The sequence below is a fragment of the Rhagoletis pomonella genome, unplaced genomic scaffold, assembly GCF_013731165.1.
Source record: "Rhagoletis pomonella isolate Grant_MI unplaced genomic scaffold, Rhpom_1.0 Rhpom_scaffold_00571, whole genome shotgun sequence".
In the NCBI taxonomy this organism is placed as follows: Eukaryota; Metazoa; Arthropoda; class Insecta; order Diptera; family Tephritidae; genus Rhagoletis; species Rhagoletis pomonella.
This window is the reverse complement of record NW_023459125.1, coordinates 1-16085: the sequence shown is the minus strand read 5'-3', so window position 1 is coordinate 16085 and position 16085 is coordinate 1. Positions and strand designations below refer to the sequence as shown.

Below are 16085 nucleotides of genomic sequence, written 5' to 3'. Positions count from 1 at the left end.
ATTTTTTTTTAAGAAGTTTGAAATGTCGATTTATGTGGTGCCTGTTATGTAAAGTGCTAAACTTTTATTTTAAAATTAAAAACATTAAATAGACAAAAGGAAAGTTGCCAAAACTGGTCAAAATGTCACTTAACTTAATCAGCTGACCACAAGTGTATATAGGTACATCATCTTATACGCAGAAATTCAATGTTGTTCCGCACTGCTCTCATTTCATTCGCACATCCTATGACTCACGTGTTTATGCATTCGTCGTATTTAGTATGAAATATGGGCAGACCGACCAAAGGACAGACACACGTACTATGTATATGTAAATAAGCATATTTAATTGGCATCGAAATTTAAATTGAATGTGCAAGTATTCTATGACATATCGCTTTGTGTTTGAAGTGTATGAACAATGCTTTTAGCGGCGTTGATGATAAAGTAACCTTGGCATTGCGAAAACCATAGTACACAACAGATCGGCCTAACTTATTTACTATATTTAGTAAATATGTATTCTATAAGAGTACATTTTGTGTGTGTTGCATATTTGTATGCAAAAGTACATATGGGACCATGAAACCAGAGTAGAAAGAAGGTCTTGCTTATAACTAGGGCTCGGAATATCATGCAAATGCATGTTTTTATTGGGCATCTTCAAATGGAAATGGTTAAGTTATCTTTACGAATCATGAAATTTCCTTTAAAATTGCATTAAATTTTTGGTGCATATTTTGCAAAAATATCTGTTTTTGCATATTTATTGCATTTAAATTTAGTGCGAAATCTCTTACCTAAAACTTGTTCGCAAATATCCATCTGAATGGGGGATGGAATTTTGACCGCGTCAATTAAGGCCGCCTTCTTATTTGTTTGGCGGCCTAATTTCATTTTTTGGTCGCGGCCTAACTTCACTTGCCAAAATGAATTATTACCGCGCGGCCTTATTTCATTTTTGGATCGCGGTCTTAATACACGGAGCCCATCTGAATATCTTCTCGGATAGCCAATCGGCCATTAAGGATCTCTATTGTACCTCTGTTAGATCGCAACTAGTGGAGGTCTGTAGGAGAGAGCTGGCCTATGTCTCTGATCAATGCAAAATTATCCTAATATGGGTCCTGGAACATAGGGACATTTACGGAAACGAGACAGCGGACAAGGTGAATGTGTCCCGCTCAAAAATTACCGAAATTTATCAAGGCCAAGCTGAGGGGGAACTGTACCGCATCATACAGGATTACCCGGCAGTTGTGGGTATCCTACGACCCACTTAAAATCAAAACTCTCTCAAGAATGAGCAGAGAAGATACCTACAAACTTACTGCAGTGTGTACGGAGTACTTGCTCGTTTGGGTACATGCCGAAAGGGATTGGATTGCCCTTCAACAGGTTCTGTCGCAGTTGCGATGACTCTGATTCAAAAGAGACAGTCGAACACTTCCTGTACAAGTGTCCAGCCCTCGCAAGGATGAACCTGAAGACACTCGTCAAGCCATTCCTGCACAATGTTTTAGAGTGCAGCTGCCTCTCTCTGCATGACGTACAGAAATTCATTAAAGCTGCCAAATGGCTGTAGTTTGTACGAGTTGTGGAATCAAAATGGCAAACTTGCTAATTGTTTGTTACCGGCAATAAAATATTAGGAAAATACTTTTAACTGCATATTTTTCTTCTTTATAGCGCATATTTTTGAATTTTGAGTACACATTAAATGTTCATATTTTCGATGTTTCAGCGCATGAAATTCCGAGCCCTACTTAGAACTGAAGTAACCCACGTTTAATTTATTTATGATCTCATAGCTAGCAAAAGAAAGCTGTAATAATCGTTGATTATACATACATATTTTTTTCATATGTTTAATTTTTTTGTGGATAGGCTACTTTCATTCTCACGGCATGTACATCATATGTCCAATCTGCGAGTGTGTGTTCATCTGACTAAATGGCACTTAACTACAAGTACAACTATTCGTTTTCCACTATTCCCAGTTCAGTTCAAATGTAGCGATGTGATCATTGACCCAAAGTCGCCTGTACCAAAAGCGCTAAAGACTGTTGATCCATATCTAAAATGTACTCTTAACGTCTGTTACCACATTCCCATCCCAATATCTCAATGGCGGCTAGAGTTGGCACCATTCTTGTAGTCATTTGATTGCTGTATTTTCTTCTAATAGAATATTCCAGTCGCATTCGTGCTGAATCGGTAGTTCTTCGCACGACATTTTGCCTCTCTATTATTTTTTCAAGGCGTCTTCTCTACTCCCATCTCTGAAGGGCTGCAGGGTAAATAACTTTTTATGTTGCTCATTTATATTTTGAGGATGAAAAGGTGTTTACTTAAGCAGGATTGAGAGCCGGTTAAAAAATGTTTTCGGCTGGCCGTTGTGACTGCAGCTTTTCGACATCAAACTTTCTTTCATGGATTGAAGAGCCTCGCAAATCGAACCGCATTCCCCGCAAGAACCATACCCAATTGCATTCGAATGTTGTAAGACAAGGTCCATTTCTGGATAATTGTTTAATATTTTTTAGAGTAGTTTCTGCTATTCGAAAGGAAAGATTTTATAGTTTAAAACTACGTTAATCATTGATAATATATCCTCCCTATCCGAAGATGTCATACTCTGAGCGTAAGTAAGTCATCTTGTCAAATACTACATGTTTCTTTCCGAGAGAGTTTTTTCGAGTTAACTTTTCCTAAGGTATGCCACGTATTTTTGACGATAGTTAAAATCCAAGTCCAAGTCCAAAATTCTTATATATGGATCAAATATGTGCATATCTATCGTTCTTGATTGTAATTAGATTTTTTACTTTTTCTTGCAGATCATTTATCCGCAGCGACGATCACGATTCGAGTCACATCGACGAAGCCGATACAGAGCCCTACATCGATGAAATGGAGCTATCACATAGCTTGACGCTCAATGAGGAGGCGTTTAAACAATTGCCTGAGCAAAAGCGACCAGTTTTTGTTTTCGAATGGCTTCGCTACTTGGAAAAAGTGTTGCCAGTTGCACAGAAATCGGACATCAAAGGATGTCAAAAAAAGTTGGTGCAGCAATTGACCGAGCATATTCAGGGTTCACCGGGTCCACCGACGCGCAAATTAATAGCCAGCTGCTTGGCGACTCTTTTCTCTGTAGGCGATACTTTTATGCTGTTCGACACGGTGAATGCGTGCAATGATATACTAAAGAATAAAGATGATTCACCCAGCTATTTACCAACAAAACTGTAAGTTATCTTATGCTTCGAGGGCTCATATTCAATACCCTCTATCTGCAATTTTACAAAATCTACTTTGTGATGTTAGAACCTATCTGTGGGACTTGACCGTCATCACTGATGTTATTTCTGACTTTGCAATCTAATAGTAAATTCTTCTGTCAAGCGTTATATAAGGTCAGCATTAGCATTACCGATGATAGTTAAGACTTAGGTGAATTTTTGTATCAGAATCTCATTTTTGTGAAAAGTGCAGATAGAGGGTATCGAATATAAGCCCTCGCCCTCGGAGCTTTTGCTTCCCACTTTTTAATGATTTTCTATGAGTCGCATTTCTTTTTCTTATCTGACCACTTGCAGCGCTGCAATTTGTGTATTGGGTTCGATGTACGAAAAACTCGGTCGTATGATGGGTCGCTCCTATGAGGAAACGGTTCAGATACTCATACGCACACTGCGCAATGCTGAATCGCAGGCTCGTGCCGAAATCATGATTACATTGGAAAAGGTAAACAAAACGCACATGCAATATTTTAGTATTAAATTTGTTACTTTTCTAAACTCCTTTATCGTGCCTTGACTTTACCAAAAAAATGTCTCTGCATTTTAGGTTTGCGCTGGCATGGGCACCGCCATCTCAAATGTGCACAAGGACATTTATAAAGCAACAAAACATTGTCTCACGGATCGCGTGATGGCAGTGCGTGTTGCAGCTGCTAAATGTGTGCTCGAAATGATCAATCACGCACCGTTCCTCTATCAAAGCGAGCTCGAGAGTTTGGCTTCGTTATGTTTTCGCGCTTTTGATGGCAGCAATTATGAGGTACGATGCGCGGTCGCCAAGCTGCTTGGTACGCTGCTGGCTTTCACGCAACAGCCACCAGGTGGCGCAAACAAGAAACCGGTTCAACCCATATCAACAAAGAATCAGGCGCGCAGCGTCTCACTAGACGAAGCCTTGGGCATATTAATGTCTGGCTTTTTGCGCGGTGGAGTCTCATTCCTCAAGGGCACCGGCGAGATTATCAAAGGCAGTTCGAGCGTAAATCGTGAGGTGCGTGTCGGTGTCACTCACTCATACGTGGTGTTCGTGCAATTCATGGGCAGCGTATGGCTGGAACGCAATCTAAGCACATTTCTGATGCATGTACTCGACTTGGTGGCCAATCCAAAGGCTGCTTCGTCACATGTGGACGCTGTCTATTCACGCAAGTGCATCAATTTTATACTTCGATCGATTATTGGCAAAATGCTTGGTGAGAAGGCGCAAACATCCGCATGCAAGGAGCTCATACATATTATAGCCAAGCAAATGAATTCGATCGACTTCAATCCGGAAAATGCAAAGGACTCGAATCAAGAAACACTCTTCAGTCAACACCTATTGGTATGTGCGCTACAAGAGTTGGGATCGCTTGTGCTCGGCTTGGGCACCACAGCGCAAAGTTTATTGCATGATCATACATTAAACTCTATTGATGCAACATGCGCAGTGCTAGTGCATCCGTGCTCAGCAGCGCGCCTTGCGGCCGCCTGGTGTTTGCGCTGCTTCTGCGTGGCGGTGCCCAGTCAAATTACACCGTTAATCGATCGTTTCGTCGACGCCATCGAGCAGATGCGTTCCTCACCAGAAGCTATATCTGGGTATAGTGCAGCTTTGGCTGCTATCTTGGGAAGCGTGCGCTATTCGCCGCTCGGCATACCGCATACCAAAGGTAAAGTGGTCTTCAACACAGCTGAAGAACTACTTCGCTCCGCATCGCAAAATAGTCGTATGTCCCTGAATCGTACACAAGCGGGTTGGCTGTTGATTGGAGCCATAATGACGCTCGGTTCGCCGGTGGTTAAGGGCTTACTGCCACGTATGTTGTTGTTATGGCGTAACTCTTTCCCACGTTCAAATAAGGAGCTCGAATCGGAGAAGGCGAGAGGTGATGCTTTTACCTGGCAAGTAACATTAGAGGGTCGTGCCGGTGCACTCTCAGTAATGCACAGTTTCCTGCTAAATTGTCCAGATCTAGTGACCGAGGATATAACTCGGCGTTTGCTTACGCCCATCGAAAGTGCGCTTGCCATGCTGGTGAAGTGAGTAAAAATAGAAAACATAGAGAATAGTCGTATAATTAGGTGTTAAATAATCAAACCCCCCGCCCCCCTTTCTTTTATGTTGTTTGCATTCTGTACAGCCTCTCACCAGTATTGAAAAGCTATGGCACGCAATTGAAGGCCCCAGCGGCTATGGTCCGTTTAAGACTATATGAAACGCTTTCGCTGCTGCCGCCTAATGCATTGGAGTCATCGTACACGCATCTGCTGCGCATGCTGGTGGCCGAGTTCACGCTTTCTGAAAATCCAGCCAATACAACGAACTCTTTGCTGCGCGCACTCTGCCATGGAGACGATTCTATAATTTTGGGTACTTGGTTGCAGGAGACAGATCATCGAACCATTGAAGATCAGGTGATTACATTTATATTGTTTGTATTGCATAGCGTTTTATTAAATATTTTCTGCTTGGATTATAATGCTGTTCACATTTTTGCGTTAATTGTTGTTGTTGTACATTTCCAAAGAGGGAAGAGAGTTGAAAACAAGTTGCTCATTTTAAACGTTTCCCTAGAAGGAGTTACTTGTATTTTTAAATGGCTTTCAACTTTAAATTTTTTTTTAACACACTATTTCAGAAGTTATTTTCTTAATGTGGTTAATAGGTTTATAAGAAAAATATGTACAGTAAGGAAATCGGAGCAAATCGTCCAAAAACCGTCAGATTGGTAATAACACTCGAAAAGGATCTAGTGGCGGTGAGTCGAATGCTGAATTTCCACTAGGCATTAAGCCTTATGAGTAAAAAATAAGCAATTGCTTTTTCTTAAAATTTCAGACCTTTTACTCGATTTATTCAAACAAATTTTAGTAAAAAGGTGTGAAATTTTAAGAAAAAGCAATTACTTATTCTTTATTCATAAGACCTATTGAAATGACAAAAAATTGGAGGCATTTCAAAAATGCCATGTAGACATGAATTAATTGCCGGATTTCCACTAGGCATTGAAATGACAAAAAATATAAGCCATTTAAAAAAATGCTATGTGGAAATGAACCTAATGACACTTTTTTAAACGTAATAACTTTTAATGCCAAAAATTTGTCATTTGTCATTTTTGCCATGTAATGCCTAGTGGAAATGCAGCATAAGTTCGAGCGAAACGGAGTGCGAATTCACGAAAATTATCGCCTTTTCGCATTTTCGAAAACAGCCATTTTTTGAGAAACGGGCATGGCTCTTTTTAATATTTCCACCTTCGATTAAAGTTGTTATTTAATCCACAACCGGCCGGATGGACGAAGTTAAAAAAAAAAAAAGTAAAGAAGTATAAGTTCGGGCGAAACCGAACTTTATGTACCCGATCCATTTGCATGATGAAGAAGAGTATTTTTCCCAATGTCAAACAACGGTATGTTGAAATAATTGGACCAAGTTTGCTGGAAATCGATAAGGCGGTTAGCGATAACTTATGTAGTCATAAGTGGGTGGTGTCACGCCCTTTTTACAAAAATCAATAATCTTACGTCTTGTTAAGAGATTGTTGTAAGTTAGTTATTGAAATATCGGGGTTTCCGTATTTCTGAAATTTACCGTTATGTGGTAAGTGACGGTAATTTTAGTCCGATTTAGAAATTGATAAACCGAGTACCAAGATACACATATGTAGGCGTAAGTGGGCGATACCACGCCATTTTCCAAAAATTTCTCTAGATATCATTTTCCGCTAAGGGGTTGTTGCATACATACATATATCGATTTTGAGTAAATCGGTTTAAATAGTTACTTATTTATCGCAGTTTTCGATATTCTGTAAATTTCCGTTATATGGGAGGTAGACGTGGTTCTTGTCTGATTTCAAAAATTTTCAGCGGATTCCTTAGTGAGCAATATTCGCACTGAGTTTGGTGGGTATTGGTGAAGGAAATACAGAGATATAGCACTTCTTCATAAGTGGGCGGTACCACGCCCATTTTCCAAAAATTGCATAACTTGGTTATTTTATGCCAAAATTCTACTTCGAAAACCAACTTTCAAGAATTTTAATCCAGTATTTTTGGAAATGTCGTAGTTACTTCTTTATTTGTTTCTTTATAACCACGAATTTCTTAAGGAATGCGCAAGACCGTTCTAAAAAAGTCCAAATCAATGCCAGTTTTTATAAATTGCACTTGTTATTAATAAAAATCGCAAAAGCACCAGAAAAAAAAAATATATATCCAAAATCAACGCGAGTTTTGCGACTGGAACCATGCACTTTATCATACTAAAATTCTATGGGCTATAAAACTGCATACCCAAAAATTTTCTAAATAGTAATAAAACTATATAATTATATTAATAATGCAACTATTAACTTTACACTTTGCAATATTGTTATATTTTTTAACACCAGAACCAGAGCGATAAAAAACACGTCCGTCTTGCTGACTTTTATTCTCCATCAACTGCCACCAGAACGGGCCTTTTTGACCCACTGTTTGAAAACTGGCTTATATAGATGGTGAGAATTTCCACTAAAATATTAAGCGCCAAATTTTTCTAAGGGTAGCCAAATGTAATGAAGAATAATACTAATTTTTATCAAAAAGGGGGGGGAACTTTAACCCTGTGTAGAAAACATTGCGATGCGATGGAGCAAAACCTTCCTGGGGTTTGACCACCATTTAAGAATGCTAACGTAATTTGCACACAGCCACCTAGTATTTGTATACGTCTGTGGGACCCCAGTATAAAATAACTTACGAATGTAAACACTAGCAAAAAAAAAAGTCTATTGAAACAAATTTACAACTGCGGAAAAAAATCGTCAGATTATCAGTGTGACCCTAATTTAACATGTAATAAACGCTTTCGATCGAAAAACGTGTTTACTATGTTTTTTCTGAGTTACGCTTTTTTTGGAAAAATAAAATGGCCCAAATTAGGTAAAAACTGCTATAAAAATGTAGTTTTCATTTCGTAAAATAGCGTTATTTATACCGATTATGGGTTGCTACGTAACCTGAGTTGTGTTACCGATATGCAACGGCCCTGAAATGAAAATGTATATACATATATTATGAATCGCGACTATAAGAATTTTGAACCAAAGCTTGAGTGTAAATAAGCTATTTAAAAAAATAAATCTCAATTAAAATTTCCACCGCAAGCACAAAAAGGCAGTTGCTAATATAGCAAGTCAGTTGCCAGCTTTCAGTTACCAGTCGCCATTTGCATTACCATTTCAGCCACTGGTAACCCAACTGAAGTTCGGTTGTCATCTGTAATCGAGCCATAGGTATGTACATATGGTCCAAATTTTGGGAACGTGGAACGGGCGAAAAAAAAAATATTTCTTTGACTCACCCGTCAACTCTTGCTATATTTTTTTGATATACATTTTAAGGCATCTAGAAAAAAGTGCCGATTGACATCCAATGTATGCGGTCCGCGTTCATTTCTCTTGTCCATCGCATGCGATCAAAATGGATAATATATTGTAGAGTATGGGAAGTAACGTTAAAGACTGCATATTTCGGTTTATACATATAATATTTTTGTAGTTTCTTTGAACCTTGATCTTTATTAAAATGCTTTAATTTAATTTTTAACTTTACGGGATTCGCCAAGTTTTCCGTAAGTGGGACGTTATATCTAACTGACCTCCAAAAAATTTAACGTTAAAGACCACCTAAAACATTTATCTTTAAAACAACAAAAGGAAACAAGTGTCTATATATAAAATGTAGCTTTTGGAATTTATGAAAAACTTTCGGTTTTTACACAACGTTTCAGACATATATATACACTAAAATATAGGTGCGACTGTAACGTTAAAGAGAAAAATTTTGACCATATGTATGTACATATAGGAACATAGTGTTACAATTATGAAGCTGCTTTGATTGGAAACTCGTGATGCTGTAAATATACTTGTAAATATGGTCATTTACATATCTATCGCCTAAGTAAAGTAACTAAATAGAAACCAACAGCAACTTCTATCCTTAAACATCTCCAAATAACGAGTGAAATTATCGCAAATATGTATGTATGTTTGATCTAACTACAAATACCTACTTCCCCCCACTGCACTGCTACCACCACCACCACCGAATAAACAATTGAATACGACAACAACAACTTGACAATCCCGTCGCCACCACCAATGTCAAAATATCAATGCAACTGCTACCACAACAACAACTGCCCCTGTGTGCGCCATCATTTCTGTGCTAATCTCGAAAAACAAAAAAAAAAAATAGATGGAACCTAATCGTAGATCCGATGGCGAGCATGTAAGTGTTGTTATTGTTGTTAAACGTTCATATTGTTGCTTTTGCTGTTGTACAATTTTCTTTAGAGTTTTTTCGTAAAATGCATTGTTGGATTTTGTATGTTTTTTTTTTTTGTGGCACTTCCTGATTTTCCACGTTTTCAATATGCCTTTTGTAGCACACAAACAAACATACAAATTTATTTTCTATTTTTGTCCCGACCTCAATACGAAAAGTGTCTGTGCTATACAAATTTGTTGTTTGTTTCTTTTTCTTTTGTTTAAAAAAAAAATCAATTTGAATCCTTGTAACGCCTTTGCTCTGCAATGTTTATTCTTTGTTTTCCTTTTTTTGCTTTTCTTTTCTTCCTTTGCCATGTTTTTTTTTTCTTTTCGCCAAGTCATTTCCGCTTCCTTTGAAACTAGTCACTTCATTTGGGTTAACAGTTTCTTTAATTTTTTTTGTTTTGCTTTTGTTGTTGCCTTACTGTTTAAAGCCATAAAAGAATGCGATTTTCGTAACCTTTTCGTTTGGTCTCAACAAACTTTGTTGAAATTAGTAAAAGTTGAAACCAACCGAGGACCAAAAATAACACGGTGCGGCTAAGTGGCCCAAGGTGCGCACAACCACTCAGGAGGACCTGGGTTCAATCCTTCGCCCAAGCAACATCTAAATTGGAAGAAGCTTTTTTCTAACAGCGGCCGCCCCTCGGCAAACAATGGCAATCCTCCGAGTGTATTTCTGCCATGAAAAACTTCTCGTAAAATGCATTTGCCGTTTGGAGGCGCTGTAAAACTGTAGGTCCCTTCACTTGAAGACGTACACCACAAATTGAAGGAGAAGCTAGTTAAGACAAAAATATTCTGGCCAGAATTTTTTCAGCCAACCCACTCGCGGATTATTTCCTAATACGTTGAATTTCATACGAAGTAGATTTCATCCATAAAACAGATGGGTGAAGGCCGTACCCTTGTCGGATGTCCTACTAAATATTATTATTATTAACAAAATCAAGCCAATTTCAAAAAGTTTTTAACGGACATAAAACAAAACAGTATTAAAAAATTCTCGAATACCCTGAATTTCTCAACTTATTCATAAAAGACTAATAGGACTTTTTTCTTAAGGTTACCTGTTGGGACTTAAGAAGAAGTCATTGCAAAATTTTTTACTTCGTTTTATTTTTAATCCTCAAAATTGTTTACTGCGCCAAACTACGATTATCCTTGAATAATAAATATTTTTGGTTTGAAGATTTTAATTTTTAACTCTTCCAGAAAAATGATTTGTAAAATAAGTGATGGAAATATCATCTTTTCTAGCCGCTTCCCATGCAATGCATTAAATAAGTCCCGTATTTAAATTATTTCATTTCATCTCCTCAGCTACAACCCAACAGTGCTGCTGGGTCGGGTGCGCTCGAGCATGATGCCTGCTGCTTGTACCGTCCACCAATTAGTGGTTTGGTGGGCCCAGCCGCTATCGCCGCCGTTTCCAATACACCAGTCAACAAGGTCGATCAATGTCCGGGTCCACTGCCCTTGGGCGTTGCTGTCATCGACATGTCCGTCACGCTGTTTGGTCTAATCTTTCCGAAAGTGGCCAATAAACATCGCTTGCAAATGTTGGAACATTTCGCCGAATGTATACGGCAAGCGAAGAGTAGCCGTCAAGAAGCCGTACAGATGAATATTTTCACTGCGTTGCTGAGCGGTTTGAAAGGACTCACCGACAGCAAGTGCGGCATTGGTCAGGAGGATGTAAAGAAGAGCGCTACAAATTTGGTCGTGGCAGCTTTGGTGAGCACCAATTCGACGCTGCGTTGCGCTGCCGGTGAAGCCATCGGTCGTATGGCGCAAGTGGTCGGCGATTCACGATTTACCGCTGAATTGGCGCAGAATTCATTTGACAAATTGAAGTCCGCACGTGATGTAGTCACACGCACTGGCCATTCGCTAGCATTGGGTTGCTTGCATCGTTACGTCGGCGGCATGGGGTCATCACATCATTTGAACACAAGCGTTTCAATTCTGCTGGCATTGGCACAGGACACCTCGTCGCCGGTGGTGCAAGTTTGGTCGCTGTATGCGTTGGCGCTCATTGCCGACTCTGGCGGACCAATGTTCCGTGGTTATGTTGAGGCAACTTTATCCTTGTGCTTGAAGTTATTGCTTTCTGTGCCACAGACCAATGTGGACGTTCACCAGTGCGTTGGGCGTGTATTGAATGCACTCATAACAACTGTTGGACCGGAGCTGCAGGTACTTGCGTGTAATAAATATTTTCATGGTGTGTAGCTATTAATTTTGTCTGTTCAAATTGTCTTTGACAGAGCAACAGCGGCGCTGTGGGCGCGATGCGTTCATCTTTCCTTTGCGCGTCGGCCATAATGCAAGCGCACACCGATCCGCTGGTGCAGGCCGAGGCTACCGGCTGCCTGCAACAGTTGCATCTCTTCGGACCGAAATATGTTAATTTGAGTTCGTTGGTGCCCACATTGGTGAAGACGCTCTCAAGCAACTATTTAATGCTGCGTAAAGCTGCTGTTTCTTGTTTGCGTCAGCTCTCCCAGCGTGAGGCCAAAGAAGTGTGCGAACTAGCGCTTACCATGACGCCTGAGCAATGTCCGGATATCACGATAACCGAATATGGGCTTCCGGGTGTACTTTTTGCCATGCTGGACACCGAAACCGATGCAGAAATGTTGAAAAATATCCACGATACACTAACGTCCATGCTACAAATGTTAGCTTCCGATAATCTAAGCTCATGGCTGAGTTTGTGTAAAAATGTACTAACCGTTGCTGTTGAGGGAATCTCGCTTCAAGACGAAGCGGGCGGTTTGAAGCATGAGGCCATAAATAGCAAGTCCAACAGCGGCAGTAATGATAGTGCAAACAAAGGTGAGGGCGATGATGATGACGAAGAAGAAGATTATGATGATGTAACTGAGTATCACGCTGAGGAGAATACCTCCACGCATCCGGCCGTACAGCCGCGTTGGCCGACACGCGTTTTTGCAGCGCAGTGTGTACGTAAAATCATAGCCACTTGTGAGGCAGCCAATCCTATACATCTGGACCTGATACAGGCTAAAGAAATGCAAATGATAAAATCACGTGGCGACTATCTGATTCTACATCTGTCCGAGTTAATACGTATGTCATTCATGGCAGCCACTTCGGACTCTGATCAACTACGATTAGAGGGTCTACGCACGTTACAGGAAATAATCGATCGATTTGCAAATGTGCCAGAGCCAGAGTTTCCAGGCCATTTGTTGCTGGAACAATTTCAAGCGCAGGTAAGCCCACTTTCAATGCTCGATCTATTTCATTTTTCAAGTGCAAATTCTTTAGTAACGATAGTGAATTAAAAAATTGTTGCGAAAAATTTGGCATTTGGGATCCATTTATTTCTCTCTTGTAACCCATATTAATATTGAGAGTATATAATCGAATTATGATGCATGATGTGGTTTAAGGCTAAAATTGAGATTGAAACTTACCGAGATGTTTCAATTCCGCAGTGTGACCCAGGCGCACTAATTTTTTTTTTTTTTTTAACGGGTATTTTCGTTTTTCCCCAGGTCGGTGCAGCTCTACGTCCAGCTTTCTCACCAGACACTCCATCGCATGTCACAGCGGCCGCGTGTGAAGTTTGTTCTGCTTGGATTGGCTCAGGTGTCGCCCGAGACCTGAACGATCTGCGTCGCGTACACCATTTACTGGTATCTTCCCTCGACAAATTGCATACCAAAACCAACAGTACCCAACTATACAATGAATCTATGGCAACATTGGAAAAGTTGAGCATTTTAAAAGCCTGGGCGGAGGTGTACATTGTCGCTATGATCGGCAATGGTTCGGCCCCGGCCTCCTTGCTGCAAAAGAAACTCACTTCTTCGAACATAATAACACCCCTTACAAGTGGTCTAGATTTGGAAGGATCCGAGGCGGCTGGCGGAGATTTTGGTGATTTCGAAAGCCGCGGCGAAAGTTTGCTCAGTCTGGTTAAACCAGAGCTAAAAAATCTGTCCACACACTGGCTAGCTGCAATGAAAGATCACGCGCTTTTGCTGCTTCCCGTAGAGTTCCAAAGTCAATTGCCGCACGATGGTGGCGCTTTCTACACTACAGATACGATTAACTCGTCTAAGCCGCACTATTTGTCCTCGTGGCCGCCCATCCTGTATGCAGCTTCGTTGTGGCTGAAGGACGAAGGTTTTGCCGAATATGCAAATACAAGCGCAACAGGTGCCGATGGCGCCGCATACGAATCGAACAACAATATTTCTCATGGCTCACTCTCAGCCGATCGCTTCCATATGATTTTCGGTATTTGCATGGAGGCTTTGTGCAGCACGCGTACATCTGAGAAGCCGAAAAATGTCATCAGTTGTTTGCAATCACTTTTCACGATTTTCGATTCTGATTGGGCGCGTAAACAATTGATTAAGAACAAAACATTGACCATTGAACTGTGCAACGTTTTGCATCGACAGATTTTGACTCGAGATGAGCTGCTGGTGCAATTGCTCTGCATGGAGATACTAAAACAGTCGATACACGCGGCCAAGGAGGATCTACAATTGAAACGTGACCAGCACCTTGCTCAAAACAATAAAAATAATGACAACACCGATAACGCGCACCTACAGACAGAAATCGAGAATTTAGGTGAAGGCGGTGAAGGTGGCGAAATTGTTCCCGGCAATTCGCACGTCTATGCCGTGCTGGAGGTGTGTCTTTGTGTATTCGTTCGACAAATACCCTCAATGAATCCGAGCGTCGCCAGCAAGCTGAGCACAATTCAATTTAAGCAGGAATTAGCCGCCAAAAACAGCTCATCACAATCTTTCTTCTCGGTGTTAGCTGAAGATAACGGCATGCTTGTTGCCAGCGGCTTACAATGTGTTGAGGATCTCACAGCGCTGTGCTCACCGAAAGGCGCGCTAACAATATTGCCTACCATCGCCTTCATGACTACATCGATAATGCGCGAAATCGCCAACAAATCGTCCATTGACACTACAATACTCGCAAACACGGGCGCAGTTCAGGCGTCGCTGCATACGCTCAAATCCGTATGCACTAACCGTTGGGCAAAGCACGAATTAGTCTCCGCCGAATGGATGGCAATATTGCAAAGCGCACTGGCCACCATTATTGACATGACAAAAACTGCGGGCGACGAAGAAGAGCGAAAGGTGGATGAAGTAACCATGTTATTGGCCATAGCCGTCTTTATACTACACACACCCGCCTCGGTGGTGTCCACACCGTCGCTGCAATATCCATGTATAAATCACTTCCGACAGTGTATGCAGTCGGAGCATTTGTCAGTGAAGTTGAAATGCATACAAACTACGCGTTCGATTTTCGCCAAAGCTGATCTTAAGATATCCACGCCGTACATCCATGCACTGGCGCCACGCATCATCGAGGGCTTATATGCAGAAACGGCGAAGACTCCACGCACCGATATGGAGCTGCAGATAACACTGGAGAGTATATTGACCGTAGAAACGTTGATCGAATTGGCGGAGCCACAGAATCGTAAGTGAATTGGCATGCATTTTATAAATTTGGAAAATTGGATTTGATTGATTACTGTGTTTAGTTTGCGTCCTTTAGCGAACATTCTTAAGATGTTTGTGTATTTATTCCGAGCCATGACTAAACGGAATAGTTTTGTTCTTTTTTTGTAATTTCATTTTTGTCTTTTAACTATACCAAGTTTTTCTGTTAACTTTAACCCATCCACTTTTTACAATTTTCATGTTGAATCCTTATCCCGAAACGTCCGTCATTAACTAACCACAACCCCACCCTAGCGATATAGTGTCTACATAATTAATGCGTTTGCTTTATATTAAAAAGTTCTTATTTTCTATTTATCTCTTTGTTTTTCTCTCTTTAAACGCGTTCCAAAATTACACAACCATATCCCATTGAAACTGAAAAAAAAAAAACAAATAAAAAAAAATATCCCGTTATCACGTTGTAACCTTTGTTTAAAAATCTATAGGAAACTTGATGCAAGGTAATTACCATAACTCAAAAGCTCAATAAAACAATACACCCACAGCTAAAATTGTTTTGTATGTTTATTCGTATGACTTAAAGTCCACATACAAATACAATGAAAACACACAACTACATATCGCCACACTGTCGCCTTGTAGAAATCGCACCATCAGAAACTAATTGGCTACCCGCTTAGAACATCTCTCTCTCTATATCTATCTCGCCATCCTTAAGCACTTCCATGCTGTATAGAGTTTCCTTAATGTGTACTTTATTATTTAATTTAATTTTTTTTTTTAGTTATGAACTTCTAGTGAAGATCTGTAGTTAGTGTTTAATATCTATGTTCTATGTACATAACTACACTTTTAACCCGGTAACAATTCTGAATATACACTTAGATAAAAAAGTACATAGTCCAACCAATCGATAATTCAATTACACATGTTTCTCACGTTCAAAAACGAAACAGTAGGGCAATTCATGGAAACGCGTAAATGCCTAGTAACCATGTAAACCTCGTAAA

The 16085-nt window shown here is 40.2% G+C and overlaps 1 protein-coding gene across 4 annotated transcripts in view; it reads left to right on the top strand.

Moving 5' to 3' along the window:
* LOC118751159 (HEAT repeat-containing protein 5B-like) overlaps window positions 1–15845 on the top strand; it is a 28918-nt gene extending 13073 nt beyond the window's left edge. For 2 of the 4 annotated variants that reach the window (XM_036485928.1, XM_036485927.1), the window contains exons 2-10: window positions 2823–3233; window positions 3585–3732; window positions 3835–5309; window positions 5411–5684; window positions 9519–9551; window positions 10916–11791; window positions 11863–12834; window positions 13120–15088; window positions 15561–15844. In XM_036485928.1, the coding sequence (XP_036341821.1) occupies window positions 2896–3233; window positions 3585–3732; window positions 3835–5309; window positions 5411–5684; window positions 9519–9551; window positions 10916–11791; window positions 11863–12834; window positions 13120–15088; window positions 15561–15604 (6129 nt within the window). In that variant the 5' untranslated portion in view covers window positions 2823–2895 and the 3' untranslated portion in view covers window positions 15605–15844. Of the gene's footprint in view, window positions 1–2822; window positions 3234–3584; window positions 3733–3834; window positions 5310–5410; window positions 5685–9518; window positions 9552–10915; window positions 11792–11862; window positions 12835–13119; window positions 15089–15560 lie in introns of all 4 variants that reach the window. The other 2 variants (XM_036485925.1, XM_036485926.1) reach the window with 2 other exon arrangements.
* The last annotated feature ends 240 nt before the right edge of the window (window positions 15846–16085 follow it).